Source organism: Lytechinus pictus, chromosome 1 (assembly GCF_037042905.1).
Source record: "Lytechinus pictus isolate F3 Inbred chromosome 1, Lp3.0, whole genome shotgun sequence".
Lineage (NCBI taxonomy): Eukaryota > Metazoa > Echinodermata > Echinoidea > Temnopleuroida > Toxopneustidae > Lytechinus > Lytechinus pictus.
In genome coordinates this window covers 9,461,080-9,488,404 of record NC_087245.1, presented here as the reverse complement: position 1 = coordinate 9,488,404, position 27,325 = coordinate 9,461,080, and the positions used below count along the sequence as shown (strand labels likewise).

Below are 27,325 nucleotides of genomic sequence, written 5' to 3'. Positions count from 1 at the left end.
CATTTTCTCCTGTTTTGGACTCTGGTTGCTGCCCCCCCTCCCCCATTGGATATCTCACGATTTTCTTTCCTAATTTGGTAGGAGAGCAAGGGTGGGAAAATTAAACAACTGACATTTTGTTCTTTCTCTCTTCATTTTCATTCCTTATTCATTGTTTATATGTATGTGCTTTCCCTTTCATTTGTTTTATTCTACTTTCCTCTGTGCTATATCTTTATCTCTTAACTACTTTGAGGAGTTTGACAGCAACTTAAGGACGAGGCCACTGGACATTTTTTTTAAATTCCCACCCACGCGAGATGAAAATATATTTGATATCCAGACCCAAAAGCGCGACATTTTAAACACTGTAAAAAAAAAATCACGAATAGGACGTATATCTGACTAAAAAGAGCTGTTTTTTGTGTAAATTCCGACCTGAAAACGAAAAATTACTTGATATATCTTTTTTTTAAATCATTAACAGGATTTCAAAAAAAATAAGAAAAGTTCGATTTGCGAACTGAAATATTTGTTGGTATATTAACGTCAAAACTGGATATTTGTATGCGTTATTTAGTCCTCTTGAATAATATATGTATCTAATTAAACATGAAATGCGAGCACAAAGCGCCTGCGAGGCGTGAGCCAAAAAATAAATAAGAAATAAAATAAATGTATACGTGATCTATGACCTAAAAGATCGGCTATTTTCTAATTCTTCCCGCACCATATCTTATTCACTTTTTCTCCTTTTCTCACGTCCTTCTTCTTCTTTTTCTATTTCCCTTATTATCTCCATTAAACTGTTTTTATCAAGTCATCTCTTTCCCACATCCTTTCTTCTTTCGTTTCCCCCCTCCTTCCGTTTTCCTTTTCTCATCACTTCAACATTTATAGTGGTGGCCACCGTAGCTCTCCTTGTAGCAGTTTCCCTGAAGAAAATTATCAGCAGTTTTTAGTCTCTAACGATTATAATTGAGTTCCCCTTCTTATTGTTGTGAAAAGGGAAGTTTAATAACACAAATTTCTGCAAAATAAGGCTGAGAATTATCGTAAAGGATAAATTGGTTCAATAAGTAAAACAAAGGATTATCTCCAAAGAGTCAACAAAGAAAGTAAAAGAGATTGAAGACAAGGACACAAGAAGAGATAGGTCTAATGACAGAGGGGGAATACACATGATTATACTAGAATAATATTCATTTTTGTTATCTTTATTAGTAATAATTAACAAAGTTAATTACACCGTATTATGTCACGATATCAAACACGGTTTTATATCAAACATGATAAACGGAAAATTGCCGTTTGGTCTCTATACGTTCCTCTTGGTCTATTTCCCAACTCCGTCTACATAGTTGCCTTTAAGCCTCTTTTACAATATTATTGGCAAACTTATGAAAATGAACAGTGTTATTCATATGAGGAGCCAATGTGGGTAATAGCACTGGCGTATAGCCAGGATTGTCAATAGATGGGAGGGGGGGGGGGCACCATGTTAGCGATCGAGATTCGACTCATTTGTCTCTTAATATCGCCTCCGGACAGCATATACCTGGAGCACAATTACATAGGGGCGGATCCAGCTTTTGCCCATGGGGGGGGGGGGGGGGGTTCTCAATTTTCTCCTATTGCCTATTGCCCGCTAAAAGCTGATTTTTTTTTTTGGGGGGGGGGGGGTTGAGGGGGTAGTCCTAACTAAAAATCGACTTAAAAGTTTTAAGTACATCTTAACTTTATTCTTATACGAACATGATGGAGTATCTAATAAAGCTTAATAGTGTAAGTCAGCTGGAAGCGCGAGCTCATTATATATACAGTGCGTCACCCAAAAACTATACACTTTTGAAATGGCTGCCAAATAAAAAGTATATCTATTTGGAAGGAAAAACTTATATATATGGAAAGCCAATAAAGTCATCTTTCAAATGACACCAAAAAGTTGGAAAACTATTCATGCTTGAGTGAGCACTACCCACTTAAACAAAGGGTACGAAAATTAGGGTGGGCAGGGATTAGCCTTTCGGTTTCTTTCAGTTTTTGAGAGGCGAGTCCCTTGGAACTTGCAAACCTGAGGGTGTTGTGATGAATTAATGGTCATTCATTATCAATTTAAATTGTAAGAGCAAATTTCATGAATTATCATTTTGAAATTCCATGCATGAGTGAGCGTGAATTGCACTCTTTAGTGCAGCATTTTTAACTTTACAATGTGGGTCTCAGCAGTGTGTTCATTGGAGTCAGGAGAATAGGGGTAAGAAACGACTTCAGTGGGTGAAGTAAGCTGATGGGAAAAGGGTCAACAGAACGTTTAGCCTCCCTCCTACAGGTCCGCCCCCCTCCTGTTGAGATTGAGACTGATTGCTATTACATGTACGCATTAAGTGCAGAGCGGACTGTCAATTTGATAATAAATTCTGAAAATTAGGTCATCAACATTTACCTATCAATCATTCAATCAAAAATCTGCTAGTAAATCAACTCAATCAATGTGATCAATCAAACATTCAGCTTTTTCAATAAATTATTTCATAAATCATCATAATTAGTCAAGTTCTTAAAAATCATTCAATGGAAAAGAAAGACCCGTCAACCATAAGTCACTTGGCTTTTAAGTTTTAAATACCATCCAGGAGAAAGAAAGGGGGTGGAGGGCGGGAGTGAGTACATGACATGTAATTTGTAAGAGAACACAAAGAAGAATGCCCCTTTAACCCAGTCTTACCCTATCTCACCCCTTGAATGTAACAGGTACCATCACGTTACTCTGACTCTCATAAGCACACTTGCTAATATCCACATAATAAACTAAAAATGCTACACTAAAATTACAATTTCTGTTTACTCATGCATTACATTTAAATTTAGTAACTCATGAAATTTGCTTAAGAAACCCAAACTGATCTCAATTCATCAGTAATTTAGCATAAAACCCTTAACTTTGCAAGTTCCAAAGGACTCGCCTCTAAAAAAATCTGGAAGGCTAATTCCTGCTCACCCTATCAAAGGCTAGTCTCTCAGGAGGGGTGAAAGGGGTAGAGAGAGAGAGAGAGGGGGGGGGGAGAGAGAGAGAGGAGAGAGAATAGGAGAAAGAGTAATGTAAAAGAGAAGACAAAGTTATTTAGATAAGATAAAGTAGAAAATATTTCGAAAACCTGTGCCACCGGCCAAGACTTACAATGGGTCCTGCTTGATTCTAACATCGATGCCGAAGAGGAGGGGGGGGGGGGGGGTAATTTTCAGGGGTAATTATCATGGGGCATAGGCCTATATCCTCAGAGGTGATTGTTTGGGGGTTATTGTCTGGGGTCATTGTCCTTGGAGGTATAGTTGTCCAGGGGGGGGTAATTGTCATTGGGGATTGAATTGAATTGAATTTATTACCAAATATCACTGTCAGGTACAATTACAAGGAATAGTACATCACATATAAACAAAACATTTGGTAATTGGAGCTAACATAATAGCAAAATGCTAAACGAGGTTAGCCCCAAATAATGTCATTATCATAGTTTAAACAATAAATTTAACTAAATCTCAATATTGTACATCAAATTCAATACTAATTCTACTAATTATTGTTGCAGAAAATTTCGGGCATTTTCAGTGAACATATTTACACTATTTAAAAGAAAAAAATATCTTACTTATTCACAAAATCCGGCAGTTTACCATACCAAATTAATTATAATCTTCCAGTAGCATTAATTTTAACGATTTGCTAAATATCTTACGACTGGGGGTGTTTCTAATATTACTTGGCAGATGATTCCATAAAGTAGGACCAGGAAATGAAATTGATTGTTTTCCCAAATTGGTATTATTTTTGTCAAGATTAACATATCGCTGTTCTCTATTTCTTGTATTGTAAGGATGGTCTATAAATGAAAAATAATCAATAAAACAATGCGGCAACCGATTATTAATCAAATCATGCATAAATACTCCTATCAAATATTGGTATTGTTTGAAAATATCGAGAATATTTAGATCATAAAAAAAAGGAGCAGAGTGATAAGTATGATGGTTGAACGTCATTATTCTAGCTATTCGTTTTTGAAGTTATAATATAGGGTTCAGTGTTGTTTTGCACGTCCCACCCCATACTTCCAGACCATACGTTATATGTGGTAAAATAAATGAGTTGTATAACATAACTAAGATTCTCTTTGTTACATAGTTCCTCAATCTATAAAGTATTCCAATTTTTGTGCTTAGCACATTGCAGACAATGTCAACCTGTTTCTTCCATGTAAGGTTTTTGTCGATACATATACCAAGAAATAATGTTGATTCAACACACTCTAATAACGTTCCTTTCAGTGACAATTGTCCTGATATCAAAATATTTTTTCGTCTATTTTTAAACAACATATATTTAGTTTTCGTAACATTGATTGTCAATTTGTTGGCATTGCACCATGCTATTATATTGTTTAAATTGAGACTACTTTCTGATAAATCAATATGTTGTTCATCACAATTGAAAGTATGAAATAAATTTGAGTCATCCGCAAAAAGACGGAAATTGAAATAATTTGATGAGTTTGCCAGATCGTTTATATACAACAAGAACAAAGTTGGACCCAAAACTGATCCTTGTGGAATACCGCATGAAATCGACCTGTATTCGGAATTTACACCATCTTAATTAACAAATTGCTTTCTGTTTCGTAAATAATCATTAAACCATTCTACTGCCTTACCACGAATGCCATAGTGTTCTAGTTTCTTAATGAGAATAGAATGATTAATCGTATCAAAAGCTTTAGCAAAATCGATGAATATTCCTACTGTCACCTTTCCCTCATCGGTATATCTTGTAATTTGATTAATCAGATTTATCAGTGAAAGTTTCGTACTGTATCCATTTCTAAAACCATATTGGTGTTTATACAATATTTCATTCTTTTCTATTAATTTCATCAATCGTGCATTCACTAGTTTTTCAAATATTTTGCTAATCGCGGGTAAAATCGATAATTTCCAGGTAAATCTTTATCTCCCTTTTTGAAAACTGGTATAACTCTTGCAACTTATAATTTATCTGGAAAAATGCCTGTAGTAAATGATAGATTGAATATATGCGAAAGAGGTTTGCAAATACAATAGTAGGGATAGTTGTCCTCAGGGGGTAATTGTCCTAGAACCCATAAAGAATAATACAAATTAATTTCCTTCGTTCATAATTACATTCAATGATATAAATGGTAATTACATAATATGCATAAAGAATATTTTTGTAGAAATTTATAATAGATATCGTAATATATATAGACAGAAGTATACAGATTATCTTGCAATTCACTTAAAAACATAGCTTGTATATACACTTTTAATGTGACAGACAGCCAAAGTTAGTGAAGACAGCTGAAGACACTTTAATGAAAGATCAATAAGGCTGTTGAGAAATCACTGAAACGTCATCTGTCACACTGCCAGAGATCTTCGGAAAACCATGGATCGTTATGAAAACTAACAGAGACCACTGAAAGAACTTACTGACCACCCCCCCCCCCGCGGAAAACTTTAAAAGACTAACTGATACATGTACTTCTTGCCTTCTGAGTTTAGACTAGTCCATCGTTTAATTGTCTTTCAGTATTTTCAATGGTCTTTCAGAAATCATTATGCAATAAATTAACTTTTTTTAATATCTAGAGTTTACAATTGATGCCTACGGCAAAAGCGTATCAAATCGACCCCCTCCGGAATACTGTGGTATCGACATCGAGCTATACACCACATTACCTTCCGGAACATCGGCATAGTACCAGCATAGAGGATAGGGTTGATGCAACTGTTGAGCATCATCAGAAGGTTAGCCCATGGAACCGCTGGATCACTGGTAGGCACCATCACACAGATCCCAAATGGAAGAAAACATAGGAAGAAAGAAATGACCACCAGGAACAGACGTTTGGTGACGTTAATGTTGTGGCGCGAAATTTTAGGCGAAGGTTTTAGATCATCAGTTCTTTTGGGTGTTTGGATATCCCTTCTAGGATTTGACGATTCTTTATTTTCGAGGTTAGCCTGGCTGATACGATCGTCTGACGTTGATTCTATATCTTCAGCTTGGGATTTAACTTTACTTTCTATTTCATCTTCATTAGTTTTACATGGGTTGTCCGATGGATTGTTTTGTCTTTCGGCATCATTACTTTCTGTCAGGTTTCCTGTACTTGACAGGTTTGATGTATCATTTTGGTTGTTGATATGAGAAGTAGCCGCGAATGTGCTGCCGTTCCCAGCATTGCCAAATATCTGACAGTTTAGCTTCGAACTGCCAGCCACGTCTTCGTTCGTTTGCTGATGATCCCTGGATTCTGTCCAATTGGTACTCATATCAAGACTGGTTCGAGTAAATTTAGAACTTCCAGCTTTGCTCGATTCGGCCAATCTTCTCTCAAAAGCCTTATTATGGCGCGAAACATATCGATATATGAGTACGTAGATGATTACTATGATGATGGATGCAGGAACGATGACACCCACCCCGGCAATAAGACTGTAATAATCTGAGTTTGGCAAGGTGGTATCCTGCAGACATACCTTGTAGTTTTCCGAATATCCTAACATTCCGAGTCCTGCTATCGGTGGGATTATGACAAGCAACAGCGGGTAGAGCCATGATAAAATCACCATCACAGTCAGGTTACGATTAGAGTAGAAGCGGTAGAATGTGAACCTAGGCTTGGTGAGGAGAGTCAATCTATTGTGTGCAATGAGAGCAAGACTGACGATGCTAGCTCCTAGACAGGTCATCGTGACGACTCCTGTCATTGCACAGATCCATTCACCGATGGGCCACCCATCCTTGCTAAGTAATGCTACGACATTGAAAGGAAGGAAAAGACAGTTTAGGAGATCGGCCATTCCGAGATTGACAACAAGCCAGTTGGTGGATGACCTCAGCTTTCGGCAGAGCAGCACAGCAAGTACCACATGGCTGTTCCCAATGATGCCGACAACGATGATGATGCAGTGGATGCAAGCGATGATGATTCGCTGGGGATAGCTTTCAAGCACAAAACCATTATCACTATGATTATTTGTTCTGGGCGAAGAGTTGTTCATGATCAACATTTTATTCAGTCTTGCCTTCCTGCCCCGTTATGCATACAATGACAGGAAACACCTAAGTTTTCACACGGAGAACTTGAAAATGTTAGCAGGCTCGACTAGAGGAGCAACATTTCGTTTGATATATTGATGGAAGTCACCTCAAGTCCTCAAGACTAAGTAGACTATCAGATTGAGAAGAAACATGTAAACGAATTCATTAAAAATTAACTAACTAATGACAACGAGTTGTCTTTGTATATACAGAGAAAGAGGAAGTTCATTATAATAATTCTTTCAAAAGAAGATCAGTGATTAAAATCTAATTGGTTTGATAAATGAAACGAATGCTGAGTCAACACAGAAGCAAACAATTAAAAATGATAACAGCCATGTGGCTTTTGGAACTTCGAGAGCTCAAGGGGAAGTCACCGCCTCTAAAAAAGCGGGCGTCAAACGCACCGTAATACATTTTCTCCCTCGAAAAAAAAGGGGCTAGGAAGAAGAAAAAGAATACATTATATATACTGTATGTATACACGATTGATATTATTTCAATTTTCATTTGACACGTAGCATTAATTATTGCAGCTTTCCGATGTAAGAAACTTTACGTGAAAAGGCCAAACTAGAAACGACAAATGTGTATTGTATTTTAATTATATGCGTAAAAGGGTGGGGTTGTCATTCCAATGATTCTAAAATATAGTTTATGCAATTTTTTTCTACATGGCTGCATCCATTATTGATAGCGGGAAAGGTACAGTGTGGTTTTTTTTCTTCTAAACTTCCATTTTTTTGCTTATCAAATTTCACTAAAATTACTTAACCAAATACATGAGCGTTTCTAGGAGAATGTTTCCGCGTCTTTCCTTCGTTTGCTTCTAATTTTCTTCTTCGCCTCTTTCTATCTATTTATGAGGTGCGTTTTGCCCCCCCCCCTTTGATAGCCAAGGGTAACTGCATCCAGCCCTGCCCCGCCTCCAGGCGCCCCTATCAGTTTATTTACGATAAACGCATGTCGAAGATTCCTTTTAATTCTGTGTATAAAGACTTGTTTGTTTGTATCAGGGGCAGTGAAACGAGTTTGAAAATGGGGGGGGGGGGGGGCACAAAATGAGACAAAGGGGGAGGGGTGGGCAGAATACGCATAAATAATCACAATCTGAAGGTCAATCTCATGTTTTTTTTAACTCGATTACCGAAAGGTATAGGGTGCTGACCCCCGCCCCCCGCCAAACCTTTCCGCTCCCCATGTATTTGTCAACCAAAGTTGTAGACTATATTGCCTGGTTATGCCTTTTACATCTTCAAGATGCTTTTTCGAAATGTCAATAAAGGTTTGTTGAATATTTCCAAAATTAGCTTCAATAGACCTATATCTTTGAGCTAATTTAGTAATTTGAGGAGGATAGTGGACAAAATAATAGGCGAGTTTATCATGTAAGTTTAATTCATCATGTACTCCCAGGCTCTATAGTATAATGGGAACAGGATCGAGTGCAAGGGTGACGATTCAGGGGGGGGGGGGGGAGAATGTGGGATATCCTCCCCAATATTTTGGGTATATAGGGATGGCCTGATTATCACCCCCAATGTACAGATATACGGTAGAAAATTTTATTATTTACGATGAATCATATGACAAGTATAAGCAAGGGAGTATTTCAGTATATAGAAGATGATGATGATAATCACGATGATAGTGATGATTATCGTATTATCCGCATGATTGCCATCGATTTTTTTTCCCCGCATGATTTTCTGTTGTTTATTTTGGTGAAGCCATTCCTTTCAGAAACTTTTAGAAAAGGTGGACGGAGAAAGACACAAAATAAAGGTCCAGGATGAAATAGAATAATCGTTGAATGTTTTATTATATTATACATGGCATAATCATTTTCATAATTTTAATCCTTCCCGGCACTGGCGAATAAATGGGGATGGAGGGCGTCACTAGGCCTTTTTCAGTTAGTATGTGTGTGTGTGCGGGGGGGGGGGGGGGGGGGGGCTGGAGGCCCTGATTACCGGGCCGTAAGTCATTTTGGAGATTCTTATACTCCTAAGTCACATTTTCTGTCATATTCAGGGGTAGCTCCAGCTTTCATCAATGGGGGGGGGGGGATACGTTCATTCACATTTTCAAAATTTCCCCGTCGCTGCCCCCAGCATCCGATTTTTTTTTTAATGTTAGGGGTTAGTCATAACAAAATTTTCATTCTTAGAAACAAGATAAACTGGCCTGCAAAAAGACCTGTTAAAGAGTGTTTGCGATGATCCATGAATAGAATACATATCTCACCAATCTACAAATGCGAGCGTGAAGCGCAAGCTGAGAAATTAATATATCAAGACCAGAAAACTCGATTGTAGGCCTAACCATGAAAAGGATTAGCTGACAATTTTAATTTCCGACTCACACAGTATATATAACTAAGTACTTCATGCGAGCGCGAGCTGAAAGAGGACCTGTTAATGACTGTTTGCAGTGACTCGTGTGTAGAGTACATTTCTCACTAATCAAATAGAGCGAGCGCGAAGCGCGCGCTGATATTTTTAAAACAGATTTAGAACTATAAACAGGACATTCGAAGTAATGTAACCACGAAGAGGGTGGGCATGGAACTAAGAAATTGTTGCGAGCGCGATCTTTGGTTTTTTATTTTACACTTTAACACTGAACACTTTTTGCAATGATGAATAAGATGGTAATCTAATCAAACAAGAATGCGAGCGCGAAGCGCGAGCTGTTTTTTGTCTCACCTGCATAGCAGAGTGAGACTATAGGCGCCGCTTTACCGACGGCGGCGGCGTCAACACCAAATCTTAACCTAAGGTTAAGTTCTTGAAATGACATCATAACTTAGAAAGTGTGTGGACCTAGTTCATGAAACTTGGCCATATAAGGTTAATCAAGTATTACTGAACATCCTGCCTGAGTTTCATGTCACATGACCAAGGTCAAAGGTCATTTAGGGTCAATGAACTTAGACCATGTTGGGGGAATCAACATCAAAATCTTAACCTAAGGTTAAGTTTTTGAAATGTCATCGTAACTTAAAAAATATATGAACCTAGTTCATGAAACTTGGACATAAGGTTAATCAAGTATCACTGAACATCCTGCATGAGTTTCACGTCACATGATCAAGGTCAAAGGTCATTTAGGGTCAATGAACTTTGGCCAAATTGGGGGTATTTGTTGAATTACCATCATAACTTTGAAAGTATATTGGTCTAGTTCATAAAACTTGGACATAAGAGTAATCAAGTATCACTGAACATCCTGTGCGCATTTCAGGTCACATGACCAAGGTCAAAGGTAAATGAACTTTGGCCATAATGGGGGTATCTGTTGAATTACCATCATAACTTTGAAAGTTTATGGATCTGACTCATGAAACTTGGACATAAGAGTAATCAAGTATCACTGAACATCCTGTGCGAGTTTTAGGTCACATGTTCAAGGTCAAAGGTCATGTAAGGTCAATGAACTTTAGCCATGTTGGGGGTATTTGTTGAATTACCATCATATCTCTGTAAGTGTATTGGTCTAGTTCATAAACGTGGACATAAGAGTAACCAAGTATCACTGAACATCTTGTGCGAGTTACAGTAGTTTTCAAAGTCAGCACTGCTGCTATATTGAATCGCGTGATGCAGGTGAGACCGCCAGAGGCATTCCACTTGTTTATCTTTAGACTTAAAATTGAACGTTCCATGCAGTTTTTGCAATCATGAAAGGAAGGGTATCACAGTGCGAGCGCGAAGTGCTAGCTGAAAATGCTTGATATTTTGACTTGCAACCAAGATTTTTACCCGTTTTTATATAAAGTACAAACTTAGATTCCGCATCTTTAATTTTTGAACAAGCTGTATATCTCAATAAACATAATGCGAACGCGAAGTGCGAGCAGAAATTTTGATTTACTGACCTGAAGGAGAACCTTTTAATCATTGTCCATCATGAATGGAAATTGTGGAGAGGGTATGGATCACACATGATGCGAGCGCGAAGTGCGAGCTGATTTCCTTGTTGAGATTTCGACTTAAAATCGGATATTCCATGTATTTTTGTAATAATGAAAAGGAATGGTATCAATGAATGATGCGAGCGCGAAGCGCGAGCTAAAACTGACTCGAAAACTAAGATTTTTAGGGCCTACACGTTTTTATATATAACAAACTCAGATTCCGCATCTGTACTTGAACAAGCTGTGGATCTCAGTAAACATGATGCACGTGCGAAGCGCAATCTGTTGAAGCTGTTTTTTTTTTTTTTTTTTATAATAGATTTAGACATACTATTCACTGTCGGTACTAAAGCGCAAACTAACAACTTTTGATATTTTTTACTTGATTTTCACGCGTTTTGTATATATATATATATATATATATATATATATATATATATATATATATATATATATATACATATATATATGAACAGACGTGTTTTTCACGACTGTTTCAGAAACGGATTTTGAATTCTTTTTATTTTTGTCACATCATGGGCACTGATGAAGAGTGTGACTTTACCTTTCATTTTTGAGAGCTATGCTCCTTTTAAAATCTACAATCTTATTTCCACGGCATTTACTAAACCTTTTGTGATTACTTTATTCCATATGCCGAAGCAGACTATTTCTTTTTTATATATGTATATATATGTATATATATATATAAACTTAGATTCCGCATATGTAATTGGACAAGCAAAGGGGGGGGGGGGGGCACAATTTGCCGAGGAAAAATTTGACAAGCAAAAAAAAAGGTTTTTGACCCAAAATTAAGGATATTTCGTTTCGTCAAAATAGGGTTTTAACCAAAAATTCAGGTTATTTCGTCCAAGAAAAAAATGACAAGCAAGAAAAAAAGGTTTTTAACCCACAATAATTTCGTTCAAAAAAAAAATTGACAACTCCCCCCCCCCAAAAAAAAAAGGTCTTCACTTTCAAAGGGGTGGGGGCACACTTCTGTTTTAACGGCAATTTACATTACACATTTTAATTGTGCCACTCAAAAGGGGGGCACGGCCGGCTTTGCACCCTGGATCCGCCAGTGGTACAAGCTGTGTATCTTAATACATAATGCGAGCGCGAAGTGCGAGCTCAATTTTTTGGTATACTGATCTGAAACATGAAGAAAAATTGTGGGGAGAGTGTGTGTGTGTATTTGAGTTTTGTCAGACGTGTACCAATCATATATGATTATTTACGTCTTGGACCGACCTTTAACGTCACCATCCGAAAGACGTGACCAGGGCTCGAACCTCTGCATCAATTTGTAACTTCCCCACAGCTTGGATTACAGGCGCACGCCACAACGCCCAGTGGGGAGAGGATATGGGAAAGAATAGAAAGAAAAAAAATATTTAAAAAAATGAAAGAAAAAATACAGAGAAGAAGGAAGGAAGAAAGAAAGGAATAAATAAAGGGACACAGAGAAATAGGAAATCTAAAGAAAGGAGAAAATTCAGAGAGAAGAGAACGGGGTAGACAAGGTTTTGATTAGGTAAACCTATGTGTCGGTGGAATCTGGGGCGGCGATCCGGGGGGGGGGGGGCACATTACCTCCACTTTTTGAAGCACTGGAAAAGAGCCCTCATTACGCAAGAAAATGCATTTTCACCTGAGAAGGACCCGTTTTATGTGTTAGCAAGTGCTATGTCTCGTATCAGTGCCAAATTTTAACCAAAAAAAATCCCCCTCACGATTGTGTTCTGTGCCCTTTCATCTGAGAAGGACCCGTTTTATGCCTGAGCAAGTGCTCCCTTGCTTACTTGTAAGTGCCATTTTTCGAATCAGTGCCCCTTTTTACCCAAGAAAAGTGCTCTTACAAACATGTCCTTCGCCCCTTTTCACCTAAGAAGGACCCGTTTTATGCCTGAGCAAGTGCTCCCTTGCTTACTTGTAAGTGCCATTTTTCGAATCAGTGCCCCTTTTTACCCAAGAAAAGTGCTCTTACGAACATGTCCTTCGCTCCTTTTCACCTAAGAAGGACCCGTTTTAAGTCTGAGCAAGTGCTCCCTTTCCTTCCTATAGGTGACCTTTCTCGTATCAGTGCCCCTTTTTACCTTAGAAAAGTGGCACGCGAACGTGTTCTGTGTCCCTTTCACCTGAGAAGAACCTGTTTCATGTGTTGACGAGTGCCCCTTTGCCTTCTCACATGTGCCTGTTCTTTATATCAGATATAAGTTGTCCTGAAAAACCAGCCTTTTCGTGCCCGAGGAGCGACCGGTTTCTTTATTTAGCGCCGTTCTGCTTCCTTCTGCAGGTGCATAATGTGAAAATAATCCTACGTGCCTTAAGTCTCATGAGTCGTGTGAGTGGGGTCAGGGGTAGATAAGTAATTTTTTCTTTGTTTTAAGGTCATGGCCGTACGCAGCCGCAAAAAATCTTACGTTGTTTTACTGCAGATTTTCACAAAATTCACCAAAAGTATGCACAAAATCCATCAATTACACTTAAGAAAATGCAAAAGCGCCTCGATGATAAGCTCGGTCACTTCACTCTCTCGCGTTTGAGTTAATTTTTCCCAAAAATTTTACGCATGCTGCCCCCCGTGAAAAATTTCTGCATACGGCCATGTTTAAGACAGTGTCCTTTTCGAAAGAAGGTTACCCTTTTTTCCCTGTGCTCCCCCCACTTTCAACTTCGCTCCGCCGCCCCTGGGTGGACTTTAAGATGCGGAGTCTGAGATGTTGGAAAATGATAAATTGTTATACGCAAGAGCAGGGCTGTTGGACTGACGACTGTCGGGGAAAATTACAAACTGTCGGGTCACGCAGGGCTGTTCTCACTGCTCAATGTACCTTGTTCTTGCTCGGTCTTTAATTGATCAGTTCCATTATTTTTGTCGGTAAAATGATGTCAAATTGCATTCTGTTATCGTTAAATTTTGATTTTTTGTTCGCAATGCGAACATGGTGAGCTCTCTGTACCGACAATGATTAGATAGTCCCGGTTTAAGGTCTTAATCTAAAAAAAAAAAAAAAAAAATCAGCTCGCGCTTCGCGCTCGCATCATGTTTTTAGTGAGATCCGTATATCCTCTCCAGATTTTTTCTTCATGTTGGCCAGTGCTTAAATTTCCCTCAGAATATCAAAAATTTCCGCTCGCGTTTCGCGCTCGCATTAAGATACACATAATTGCACATGTCGCATTTGAGTTTGTTCTTTAAAATATTAAATAAAAACGTGTGAAACTATATTTAAAGCTAAAATGTTTGTGCGATCATGACGAATTTGATATCAAACAAATGAGTATATCATGCCCCTTCATCACATTGCTTTGTCATCAGGAGCTGACAAATATTTAGGTGTAATTTTTACCCAAATAAAATCTTTATATTTTAGACAAATTAAAGATAAAAACTTGACAAAAACATTTCATATCACTGTGCTAGTAACTTCTCAACACAACCATTTAAGATTACACCTTTTTTTGTTCAGTGGTGACATATCATGATAGAAAATATAATATAAATCTTAGATTTGACATTAATATATTTTTATGAAACGATGTTTGAAAATATCATATCAAACAACAAAATACATTTAATTGGCACGACTATTACCTTTTTTCTTCAGAGAAAATTCTACCTGAAATATAATTTAATCCCAATGGCATCCCAATTATGTGAAAGAACTTAATAGTACACTCTTTCATTTGATACCAAATTCGTCATGGTAGTATTTATATTTCTGAAGATAGTAAATTTTACTTTATTTGGCTAGCGAACAAATTTCACTGCCTGGGTGTATCATCTTTTGGCCTCATTTGTATATACACATATTACTCATACAAAAAGTGCTTAGAATGTTCAGTTTTCTGGTCAGAATCAAAATTGTTTGGTTAATAGGCCTATATCCATCCTCTTTATGGTTACAATCGAGTTTTCAGGTTGAAATATAAAACATTTTCAGCTAAAGGCGCTTCGCGCTCGCATTAGTGGATTGATGCCGAACAGTCTTTGAGAGGTCTTTTTGCTGGCTAGTATATTAAAAATTTCAGCTCACACTTTGCGCTCATAATATCAATATATCAATCAATCAATCAATCAGATTTTTTTTCAAAGAAAAAGTGCACTGATGCAGTGATGCTCCCGGGCCTCACACTGCTGAGTGCTGGTCAATCCTCATCCGCTATATGCCTTATCTCCAGCATGGACATGAGGGGCGTTCCGGGGGGGGGCGTTACCTCGTTATTCGCCAACTAATTTTATTTCACTATTTCCCCGTCGATTCATTCTATCGAAAAATAAATTTATATAAATTTATATCAAATTTTGGACCCTATAGGCCCTATATCCCACTCTATCTCTTCAGCTCCGTGACTTCCTGTCATATCTGAAAGCAGCTCATATATATATGCACACAATATTGATCGAACGCAATATACACGCCCACCGCGCAAGCGCACTTTTGTACTTGTCTGCACGGGACAAGATGGCGACCCGCCGCCAGTGAAAAAGTTGCACAGAATTTACGCTCTTACTCAGTCTTGGAAATGTATTTTGTCATCTACCGGTACAGTTTGTCTTCTGTATGAGGTGAATATATGTAGTTAGTAGTTTTGAGGGTAAATTATTAATTTATGTTGTGAGGCAATAGAATGGTAGAAAATAAACCAGTTTAGTAGCAAGAATCTACATCTCACCGTTCACGTTCACATGACAAGATCTTAGTTGTTGGTTATTTAATGAGTGACTCGGTCAAAGAGGTGTGTGTTGTGTACGGAAGCAGGGGCCGATTGCACGACAGGGTCTTTCGTGTCGCCCTCTTTTATGATGCGCTGTATGCGGGATATTTCTGAAAAATATAATAAACAAATCAAATTTGTTAGCTAGCATTTAAATCAATTTGTATACGATTTCATGATATATCACTATCAGTATCACATCATTTTATAAACAAAGTCAAAGATTTTGTTTAACGGATGAATCAAATAAATAATGTTTGCAGGTAATTTATATTATAACAAACTTAATTAGGCCTACTTAAGCTAAATAAATGACAATAAAACAGAATTGCTAGTTATCGGTACATCTTAAACAAATGAATAATGTAACAAACTTAAGTTATGCTAAATGACAATAAAACAGAATTGCTAGTACCGTAAGTAACGGTGTATTAACCGCACCCGTGTATTAACCGCACCCCCCATTTTCGGATGGAAAAAAAAAAAAAAAAATCATTAAAAAAAAAAAAAATCAAAAAAAAAAAATTTAATCAAACTTACTTTCTATCTCTAATATGCGTATTTAAGAAAGAGTCAAGAACCAAAAAATATCGAAGAATTACTTGTAAAAAATGATGGGAAATCAGCGCTTCGTCACTTATCTGCAAGTTGCCGATATTGGCCACTTCCACACTCCGAGTCACCTCACACACACACATATGGTACCGGTGTTCATTGCAAGTACCGATACCAGCATCAACATGGGGGCTCACCCATACGAGAAGATCGTTCATATCATATTTCCTGCATCACAGCCCCACTTTTGCTTTCAGAATTCTGTCTAGCATTCAATGTCTTGACATGAATTTTAGACAAGGGAATACGGGAAGGTTCAAGATACGAGAAATTTGCGATTTTGTTCAGGTGTTTTTCTTGTCTGCTTTGAACCACTACCGGTAGTTCTCAGTACGTGTGTGGCGGTATCTTACAGACAGCAAAATAGGAAAAAAAATGCTAGTACCGGTATACCGTATTTTCAATGGGAGCTCTGGGCGGGAATAAAGTGAATAATAATTAAAAATAAAAAGTCGGAAGGAGTGAAGATGGGGATTGAAGATTGATTTTGAGATGATGGATGATAGAGAGAAATGAAGGAAAGGCAAATGAAAGAAATTAATTGTCAAATAATACCAATAATTTGTCAAACAAAATAACTTCCACGGAAAGGTAAAGCGCCAGCTTACGTTGACATTGCGATAAACATTACACATGCATGTCTTATTCGGCTAGCTGCACCGCGCTGTGCGATCGATTGGCGTCTTAACTTTGCCGCGATGACTAAAAAATGACAACAAAGACAGAGTCACACCATTAAAAAAAGTCAGTTTCATGAAGGTAGGTGCGTTTGTTACCGTGATATAACTTTGAGGGACATTTACGGCAGATACCGGTAGTCATAGTTGCTTCCCTTTTATACCCGCGGCTCATACCCCTCTAAACGGGATTGCCCCAAGCGGCTACGCTCGGCCACCCGACGCGAGTTGAAAACTGGTAGTGGTATCGGGCTGAGATTGGCTTGGCTCAGACCTGTCACCGTGTATAAACCGCACCCCCGACTTTTGATTCTGTCCCGCCGAGAAAAAGGTGCGGTTAATACACCGTTACTTACGGTAATCGGTACATATAAACAACTGAATAAGCTAGATTTTGACGGGATATCAGTTGGCAGTACAGTCATAGAACCAAATTCTAATTATGTAAGAAATCTTGGACTCTTGGAGTATTTTTTGACTCGCAATTGAATATGGAAGCACATATCACCAATGTGTGTAAATCTTCATTTCATATGATATACAACCTCAGACGTATACGAAAATACTTTGACGATGAAAGCATGAAAACAATTGTCCATGCATGCGATGGGGGGTCGGGTGTCCGGACACTTTATATTTTTTAACCTTCTTTTTTGTTTTAAGATTAAACTAAAAACATGAATTCAATAGTTGTAATCGTCTTCTATTTTGTTCTCTAATATTTTCTAACATTTTGTACTAAAAATTGATGAAACTTCGCTTGTAATTTTTTCCAAATGACTTTCTAAAATTGATCGGACACACAACAACTGGGTATAAGGTAGATTATTGTAACAGTTTGCTGTATGGGCTCCCCTTGTCTCAAATTGGGCGTCTTCAGCGAGTACAAAACGCATGTGCACGGCTGATTTGTAGTAAATTTATCTAGATTTTCAAGGATCACCCCTGTCTTAAAGATCTGCACTGGCTTCCAGTTCGCCAACGAATATCTTTTAAGATTTTGTTAATCGTATACAAGGCACTGAGTGGCCAAGCCCCAGGGTAGGAATTAATTTTTTTTTTTAGGGGCTACTTTTTTTTTTTTTAACATTGGGGCTACCACTGAATATCTTGGGGCTATTTTCTAATTCATGGGGCTACTTTTTTTATCGCATATCAGCAATTACCTTTTGACATTCCGAGACTCAATGTGATGCCTAAAAGCTCAGAACATTTTTAACTGTAATTACTGTAGGCTACAGGCCTTACAAAAAACAACAGTGATCCCACCAGAGCAGCACTACCTAGGATTTTTCACACGGGGGGGGGGGGGCAAATTCGTCCGCCCAAAAATGTGACAAGCAAATAAATATAAACAAGTCTTCAACCACAAATATAAGATTTCGTACCAGAAAAAAAATTGACAAGCAAAAAAAAAAAAGAAAAGTGCATGGGTTGGGACTCGTCAGGGGGGGCAGACTGCCCCCCCCCCCCCGTAGGTACGCTAGTGCACCAGAGCTTCAGCTTCACACACTTCAGATTTGAGCCAATCGAGGCCCCAAGACTTTATTGTCGATTGTCTCTGTACAGTACTGTTTCTTTTTCTGTTTCTTTTTTGGCTTATCCTTCTCAACAGTATCTCGATTTGGAGAGGCTTCTTGCGCTGGCTCTGGCCGTTTGGCAGAGCCAGGTTGAACTCGAATTAGAAACTTATCCATCTCGCACTGCGACTCGACGATGTCGATAATCAGTGCTGTCACAATCACCAGCTGATCGCATACAATTCTGTGCATGCCTAGGCCTAGTATACATAATATACCGTACGATGCACGTGGTCTCGTTACCAGCTGTGCAGTCTAATCGTGCACGCGAACATGTACATAAGCCATGCGGCAAGTGCGTCAATAATTCTAAAAACCCCGTGCTAAAGACTATGCGTGTACACTCCGCATCCCATATTGCATTGCGCGTTTATTTTACAATCGCGAAGCTTCCGGTGTTACGGAAGGTTTGGATATTGCATCGATCGACCGTTCAACTTAGCTGGCAAGGGCGATATAAAAGATGCGCCTGCTCCGCCGCCGGAGAACGTAATTATGTGAAGTATTTTTTACATTGTCGATGGTATTTTATTGGGGCGATTCTGAAATAAAAAGTCGCCCCAAAGCATTGGGTTTTGAGAATTTTTAGGGGCGATTTGGGCTGTCATGGGGGCAAAATCGCCCGTCGCCCCCGTGTAATTCCTACCCTGCCAAGCCCCCATTTATATTTCTGAGCTTTTACAAAGAAAAGTTCACAGACACTCTCACAACCTGCATAGTTCTCATGATAATTTGCTCCTTCACATCCCCACTCATAATACAAAGATAACTTTGGGAGATCGTGCTTTTGCCTGTGCAGCCCCCAAGTTATGGAATGGTTTGCCTTATGTAATAAGATCCTGTCCATCAGTAGAAACGTTCAAACATAAACTAAAAACCTATCTGTTTAAATAATTCCCATACATTTTTTCACCCCCTTTTCTAATTTTGTTCTCAAGCATTTCACTAGCTCTTAATTGCAGCGCAGTAGAATATTTGCACATAGTTTCTGCGCTATATAAATCAGTATGTATTATGTAAAATGCGTTTCTCATGGCGCATCATAATATAATAAATGGGCGACACGAAAGACGGTTCTTGTAAAGACCCTTTCGTGCAATCGGCCCCAGAGTGACTGGCCTGCATGTGATCATGGTGATTGAGTAGTGATGTTTGTGCAGGCTCCACTCCATTTCACTACCGCTACACTACGCTCCACCTACTTGTACCTGAACTTCAAGGTCCAAAATTCGCTCTGATACTCCGAGTGGCAAAGGTGGGAAAAAATGCATATTGTAAAAATCCTACACCAAACTAGATTTAAAAGAATAAGAAGCTTAATTTCTTACTTTTCATCCTAATTTCACTCCATATCCATCCTCCGGTTAGCCTCTAAATTGGTGATTTAGAGCCAACATTGAGTTCCTCACACATATAAATAATTCGCTGCCGATTTCAAAACATCGCATGCGCATTCGCGAGGGTCAGCTCGGACCCTCGTGCATGCGCATGCTGTTTTTGACTGCTTTTTAAAGTCAAATGATAAAGCTATCATGCAGACTTGGCTTGAAAAATCACTTTCGATTTCTTACTATGCAAGAGCTTGTAACCCCAACTGGGGCATCTCGGACTTTGGGGAGGACTTAGCAACCCTTGGCTATATGTACTTTTCAGAAGGGAATATAATGCCTGGGTGTGGGTATGGAAGAAAGAGTACCCAATATAGTTTCTAAGCACTTGTATTTTCTCAGCACTTGTTTAAATATAAGAATGCTAAACATGTCTGAATTAAAAAAAAGTGAGGGAGACACATCTGACATCTAGCATTTAGGACTACTTTTTTCATTTTCAAATGTTGGTAGGCCTGTAATATGCAAGAGGTCGCAGGTTAAAGGCTGGCTGTGCAGTGTAGGCTACATTTTATGTCAATTTTTTCTTCTTTATAGTTGGTGACGGTGTCTGTCAGTGATGAATGTTATTTGTTTAGTAAATAAAACTGATCACATGCAGGTCTGGTGCTGATACACTTTAAGGTGCCAGTGCCTTAATATTTTTGTTTGAATCTCATATTATTTTTTCAGTAAAGCTATATGAATCACCAAGATGGCTATGAGGGAAAATAAAGATGTGGCCAGCTACTATACAACAAAGCACTCTTGGAGAGGAAAGTAAGTAAAGAAGGAATTCATTTAAGGGCTGTGGGGGAGGGTGCAAATCGCCAAATGCCCAGATTTTTTCTGGTGCTGAAAGTGGTGCATTAGAGTCTGTAGCTGTCCTTATCTACTACAGGTAATTATATGTACTTTGACGCGGTAAATTAAAGTTTTGCTTCTTGTTTAAGTTCTCAAACAGCTTGTAGAAATCCATTTTATTCCTGTTTGAACTTATAATGGATTGATACTGGTAAAATGCATCGTAAGGCTAGCAAACTTCTAAATCCTTTTTATCCCATTTATATGATTTCGTTGGACCAGTGTTCAGGCGTTATCTTGCTGAATCATTTGAATGATTGCATGGCTATGGATGTGTTTAAAAAAAATGAATAAATTATTATATTTGTAGTGCCTGCAATAATTGTTAATTGAATACATTCATGTGATAAGCCTCATGATGATTTCCCGTAATAAAAACAAAACTCAAAGAGATACGGCATTGAAGTTCTTGGAAGGTTTTGTTTTGAAACATGTACACTTTGTAATACACATGTTCCTACAATGTACTTGTTGTTCACCCACTGCTATAAGTACATATTGATTCCAATAAGTATTGATTCCATAATACTTAATACATTGAACATGGTATGTATAAATTTCTTTCCTTTAGATACAAGAGGGTGTTTTCTGTGGGATCCCATGGAGTCACAACATACAATCCAACCACTATGGAGGTTACGAATCAGGTGTGTAAATCTGAAATGTTTCCCTTTATTAGATATTCTAGACCCATTTCTTTGCCCTCGTTTTTTCTTTACACTTTTGTCATCGTTGCAATGACAAAGTTAATATGGCAGATAGACAGTACTAAATAAAATAAATTTAATGCTACTTTTATAGGAATTTCACATATGGAAATGAACAATCACAAATCAGTTATATGTAGATTATTAGATAAAGATCTATACAAACTTTCAAACCATTGCCTGGTATCAGACCCTAATCTTTTGATGATTATTGTAATTTTGTGTTGTATATTGCCCAAGATATGGTACTTTAATAGCTAGGCACACAAGGCTCTTTCAGTTGAGGCGAATCCAACTTGAGTCGCTAGACAAGACATTTTTTTAAATTATTTTTTTAAAATTGAAGTCTGCCTTAAATAATATACAGTACTTAGAAGTGACTTTTTAAATGAGTATAGGCCAGTCTTAAAGCTGCTGTTTACTTTTGGACTACATGTATATGATTGATTATTTTAAGCCTATGCTGGGATATTTGATGTAGGATCTTTCATAATTCAAATTATGGTTTCAGCCATATTCATTTGATTCCACATCTATCTTTGTAATTTCAAATGTAAATTTACATTGACATCAACTATTTCATGCTATTATTAACCCTCTGTTTTCAATTCCCTTTTTAATTTAACAGTGGCAATACAGTGATTTTTATGGGATTGCACCAAACACGAAAGCCCAACTGAACAATGAATTCATCATCACTGTGAGGAAAGGCGGTAAGAAAGGAGAGACGATGAGATTCTCTACAGAACACAGGGCGGATATTATCTCAGAAGCCTTGGTGAGTAAATTAATTCATTAAACACTTGTAGAACTACCAGCAATCAGAGGGTCTGCATTTCTCATTGTAAGAATTCTGCTGCATCCAACTCCATCTCTTGCTAACATAAAGTGTTAAAGATTTAGAATTGCACAGTGCATTCTATGTTGTAAAGGGATCATCACTTTGACACCTATTCATGGGATATTAGTTCTTTTTAGTCTAATTTCTTGCTGCTATTTGTGGATTTATCTCATTAAGAGTGAAGCATTGACTGCATTATCTGGGTCATCCCTATATTAAAACCTTGCGATTGACAGAATTCAGTAGTGAACAAATTAAAGACACATAACGAGAACATTTTGAGCATCAGTTTTCATCTTGTCTGCCTAGCATAACCAATACATGGGCAACGCTTTTCTGACTGCGACGCCAGCATCAACATCAAAAATAAAAAAATCTTAACCAAAGTTTAGTTCTGGAAATATCATCACGACTTTGAAAGTATAAGGATCCATTTCATGAGACTTGGACATAATGGTAATCTAGTACCACTGATCTTTTGGAATGAGTTTCAGTACCTAAATAATATTTGACAAATTTTAACATTAAAAGTATTTTTAGCATGTCCCATTTCTAGATATTTTTTTGTCCAAATTCTAATCTCTAAAGTCTCTGTTGTGATTCAGTATAGCACTAACTGTCACTAATTTGCATTCAAGTATAAATGCATTTAAATTGAACATTCCTTAAGGTTGAACATGGTGATGTTTTCAGTTAAAGATATTGAATAATGATTTAACATTCCTTTTCTTTGTTTGTGTACAGAAATTTAGATCACAGTTTGGAGGGAGCAAGCTTGGAGTTGAACAAGTTAGTTGACATGTTTTATAAGCTATTATGAAATTTTGATTTTTTTTTTTGTCATGTACTTACTTTTTATTTTACAAGATATCAGGCAATTACTTGATTTTGATTTGATTATGTTGGATACCCAATGTTCATCAATTTAACTCTGTAATAAACAGCTTTGGAAACCTGTGAAATTACACATATACATTTATCAACCATTTTCCAATTATCAAGCATGAAAGAATTGATATTCTATTTGACTTTCTTTGAATTCTTTTGACAATAAAATAACCTATAATGCAATGCAACAATGTATGCTTGCTCCATCATCCTCTTGCTTTCCTACCCCTGCCCCACGATAATGGTAAGAAATTAAAACAAAAATCATACCAGTCGCTGATGTTACTGCCCTCTTGCATTAGTGGTACAAATACTGAGAAAAAAAATTACTAGTATAATTGATGACCACCTTAAAACTTGTTCTTCTTGCCTCGGTGACCCTTATTTTCCTTGCTTCCCTCACCCTGTACCCCCTCTCTCCCTCTTTCCCCTTATCCATGTACTCTCCCCCTCTTTCCCCTTATCCATGTACATGTACTAATGGGACATAGTAAGAGCAGAATATATTCTTAGTTATATGATCCATTTGCATCTCTGCATCATGTGGTGATTTTGACAATGACTCCTACACTGTTTTCTTGACAGAGGTATAATGCATACAAGCATCATTGGAGTGACAACAGAAGGTCTGTTGTCCTTGAGGTAACTCCATGTTCCATAGATCAGAAGGATGCAACATCAGGAAAGACTATATGCTCCTACTATTACAAGGACATAGAGGGGTTCACCCAGGTGACGGGATATCCCGGTGGCTTTGCCATTGCCCATGGGGGCTTCAGCAGATTGGTAAGATTATTAGCAGCTTTTGGAAAAGGGTATTGACTTCTTCATAAAATTTTGACAATTAATGCTCATTAATCCCAACATGTACATGTATGTCAAATTGAATATTATACATGTACTTTGTTTTAGTTTATGCAAGCAAAATTGATATGATTATGCCCTTGCAAACGAATTCTAGAGGCAGCCATCCGTCCATCTGTGTGTCCATGGATTGTGTCTGACTCTAAATTGGATTGTATATAATAATAAGAAAACTGGAGGACAAAATTTATCTTTGATGTGTCAGTCCACATTAAATTATAGGTCAGGATAAGATTTGGAAATTGCATTTGCAGGTCAAAGCTGGTAGCTCATGTTAGCCATTAGCGAATTTTTAAATTTTACGTGATAAGATAAAATTATTGGACAGACATATATTCATAACTCACTGATCATTTTCAATGTGGGCACCAGTTTCCTATTTACTCTGAAATAAATCTTCACTGATTGAATGATAATTTCTCTGTTGCTTTACTTTCAGCACCTTTTTGCCACAGAACAGAAAGATCAACTGATCAAGCAAGCAACTGAATTTGCAGCAAATTACACTGGAGTAATTTTGAGAATACGCAAAGACCCCATATCATTTGAGCAGTTCACCAACAACAGACTTGGCAAGTACTGGTAAGTTTTATATGGACTACTAGGAACATCTTAAAGCCAGGATAAAGTTTTTTTAATGATTCAAGAATGTAAATATCTTTGATTGTTATTCTAACATTTAAATCTTACAAATATGTTATTACCATTGCATCATTTTTCATTAATTGATTCTGTCTGTATGAAAAATATAAATTTGACAGTAAATCACATTTAGCTCCCTCTCTCAGTAAGATTGATATTTTTCAGGCCTTTCAAAGAATGAGTTTTCATATTTTCTTTTACTTTTGATGCATTCTACAAGACAAATTGCAATATTCTTATTCGTGCAATTGTACAATATTTTGCGTTTGGTGAAAGAAAGAGACACTGCTCAACTCGGCTACGCCTGGTTGAATTGAGCTGAGCATCTTTCTTTCACCTTACGCAAATTTTTTTTACCATCACACTCATGCCTTTTTGCTACTTTAAAAAAAATACTAAATCACATTGTTCATTTCACATTTGTTTCCTTGTAGTGGGGATGAGGCACTGACATCTCTAGCAGAATTTGGTGTTCAGAAATGGACACCAAGACACAACGAACCTCAAAGGAGAGTCTTATGTCTTACGGAGACATGTATAGTAGAGAGAGATCCAGCTAGCTATAGCGTTATCACAGTCAAACCTCTATGTGATGTAAGTCTATCTCATGTGATATCGTATCAAAGTGATATTGTCACAGAATTGTTGTAGCATAGTGATGGTTGCAAACAAGAAATCCTTGCACAAGGCATGTATCAGTGGGTATTCTTAGTAACCATAGAAATCTGATAAACTTGTACTATTTGAAACAATTCCTTTGTTTGTTATGTATGATAGCCTGTCAGTTTAATGAAATGAAATTTGATCACATCTATAGGCGGTTTCAGACCGCCTCGAAGTTCGCCAGTTCCAGGTATTCTCTGATCGGGAAATTTACCCCGATCAGAAAATACCAGGTATTTTGGCGGTGTGAAAGCAAACTACGCGTAATATCCCCGAAAGAAAATACCCGATAAATAGTAGGTACTTGGCGAAATTACGAGAACTTTCGCGGGGATTTTTCCAAGGTCGTGGGTATTTTGGCGGTCTGAAAGCAAATTACGGGAACTTTTAGCCCAGCGTGTCGTTGGGTGCGGCGCCGTGCATGGGTTGCTGCTGGGCTAGTGATTTTGAATTTCGCGCCTTGCTGCTTATCAGACCATACTGCGCATGCTCGTAACTTCAGGAACTTATCCCGAAGTGTATATTTCAGGGCGGTGTGAATGCAGGAATAATTAATGGGTATTTTTCAGCCTAAAAAAGTTCTCGTAATTTAACGGGGATTCTTGTGATCGAGGCGGTTTGAAACCACCTTTTGACTCTACTAATTGATATTTTTCATTCTTTAATCTTCTTGTAGATATTTGCAATAATCCGTAGCCAAGACAATCCACAGATGTTCTTTCTAGAGTATGTCAAAGGTCAAATTAGGAAATACACATCAACAGATAGGTAAGTTGAACTTTGTTTATCAGCTTTCATATGTGTCTTTCAAAATATTGGATAAAGAATAAGCTGGAATGATGTCATATCAAGAAAACAATCAAACCATAATGTGTTTGACATCGTGTTTTGAAAGTTTGCAGATACCTCCGTCCACTGGAAAGTGTTTACCAAATTGATTCCTTTTCCATTTTTCATTGTTTGTGTTCAGGGATAATTTAATAGCTGGAGTTTTAGATGGAGTTAGGGCTAGTGGCAACAGAGATGTCTGTGTAAAAATGACCTTCACAAATAGAGGTCAAAGGCAGCAGCCCCTCTATGTACCAGTCGATGAAGATGTCGAGAGTCATCATTTACGCTTCTTAGCAGTGCCATACAGTAAGTTATTTTAATTTAAAGAATTTTAATGATAATAAAAATGTGAATTATATTTCACTTATATTATAGCATTCCAATATTCTAAAAGTGTAGTGACTGTTATGTGAATATTTGTGTATTGATTATTTCTAGAATATTTAATGTGTTATGTCAGATTTAGCAACTTCTCTTGGAAATGAGCTTATTTTACTATTATAAACCCTTCAAAATGCTTTTTTATTTATATGATATAAAAATGAAAGAGGAAGCTATGTATAATTTAGGGGTTTATATTCTAGAATATGGCTTGAATTCTTATGAAGTTTCTTATTGGAAAATATTTTGATAAAATATAGTTCCTACCAGTTAAATGTTTAGATAAAAAAATAAAGTAAAATCATTTCATTTGGTATAGTCTTTTGCTTAAGAATCAGCAAATGAGCACAAAGATGGTTGTATTGGGCAGAAATAATGATTTTTAGATACTGTCTTCATGGAAATCTGAAGTTAAGGGTGTTCTTTTTTTGTTTTATTATGTTTTTCAGACAACAACTTTGATGAAGCAGTTATGAGGTTCAATAACAACATATCTTATAGTGGTCTTTTACATGCTGTCACACAAGATGTAAGTAATGTAAATTAACCTCTCACTACTTGGGCCAAGCATGATTTACACAAGGTGTTCAATTCATAAGAACTTACCATGTCTGCTGTCCATTATAACATGTGACCAAATTAATTGAGATCCTTTA

The 27,325-nt window shown here is 37.4% G+C and overlaps 3 protein-coding genes across 3 annotated transcripts in view; 2 read left to right on the top strand and 1 right to left on the bottom strand.

The window, feature by feature from the left end:
• Positions 1-27,325, top strand: part of LOC135153222 (uncharacterized) — a 1,173,865-nt gene that overhangs the window by 100,813 nt on the left and 1,045,727 nt on the right. The gene's annotated exons all lie outside the window — the stretch shown is intronic.
• LOC135155542 (muscarinic acetylcholine receptor M4-like) lies at positions 3,018-7,213 on the bottom strand. Its single transcript, XM_064104958.1, has one exon. It carries the CDS (start codon positions 7,069-7,071, stop codon positions 5,647-5,649), a length of 1,425 nt encoding a protein of 474 aa, XP_063961028.1. The 5' UTR covers positions 7,072-7,213; the 3' UTR covers positions 3,018-5,646.
• LOC135153177 (dnaJ homolog subfamily C member 13-like) overlaps positions 15,467-27,325 on the top strand; it is a 58,946-nt gene continuing 47,087 nt past the window's right edge. The window contains exons 1-11 of the mRNA XM_064095401.1: positions 15,467-15,600; positions 20,682-20,768; positions 21,424-21,499; positions 22,188-22,337; positions 23,145-23,189; positions 23,874-24,074; positions 24,592-24,734; positions 25,229-25,388; positions 26,134-26,225; positions 26,428-26,594; positions 27,119-27,198. Of these exons, the coding sequence (XP_063951471.1) occupies positions 20,704-20,768; positions 21,424-21,499; positions 22,188-22,337; positions 23,145-23,189; positions 23,874-24,074; positions 24,592-24,734; positions 25,229-25,388; positions 26,134-26,225; positions 26,428-26,594; positions 27,119-27,198 (1,179 nt within the window). The 5' untranslated portion in view covers positions 15,467-15,600; positions 20,682-20,703. The remainder of the gene's footprint in view (positions 15,601-20,681; positions 20,769-21,423; positions 21,500-22,187; positions 22,338-23,144; positions 23,190-23,873; positions 24,075-24,591; positions 24,735-25,228; positions 25,389-26,133; positions 26,226-26,427; positions 26,595-27,118; positions 27,199-27,325) is intronic.

Bases quoted from the DNA above. Each gene is read 5' to 3' on its own strand.
- LOC135155542 (XM_064104958.1), bottom strand. From the start codon at position 7,071: ATGTTGATCATGAACAACTCTTCGCCCAGAACAAATAATCATAGTGAT.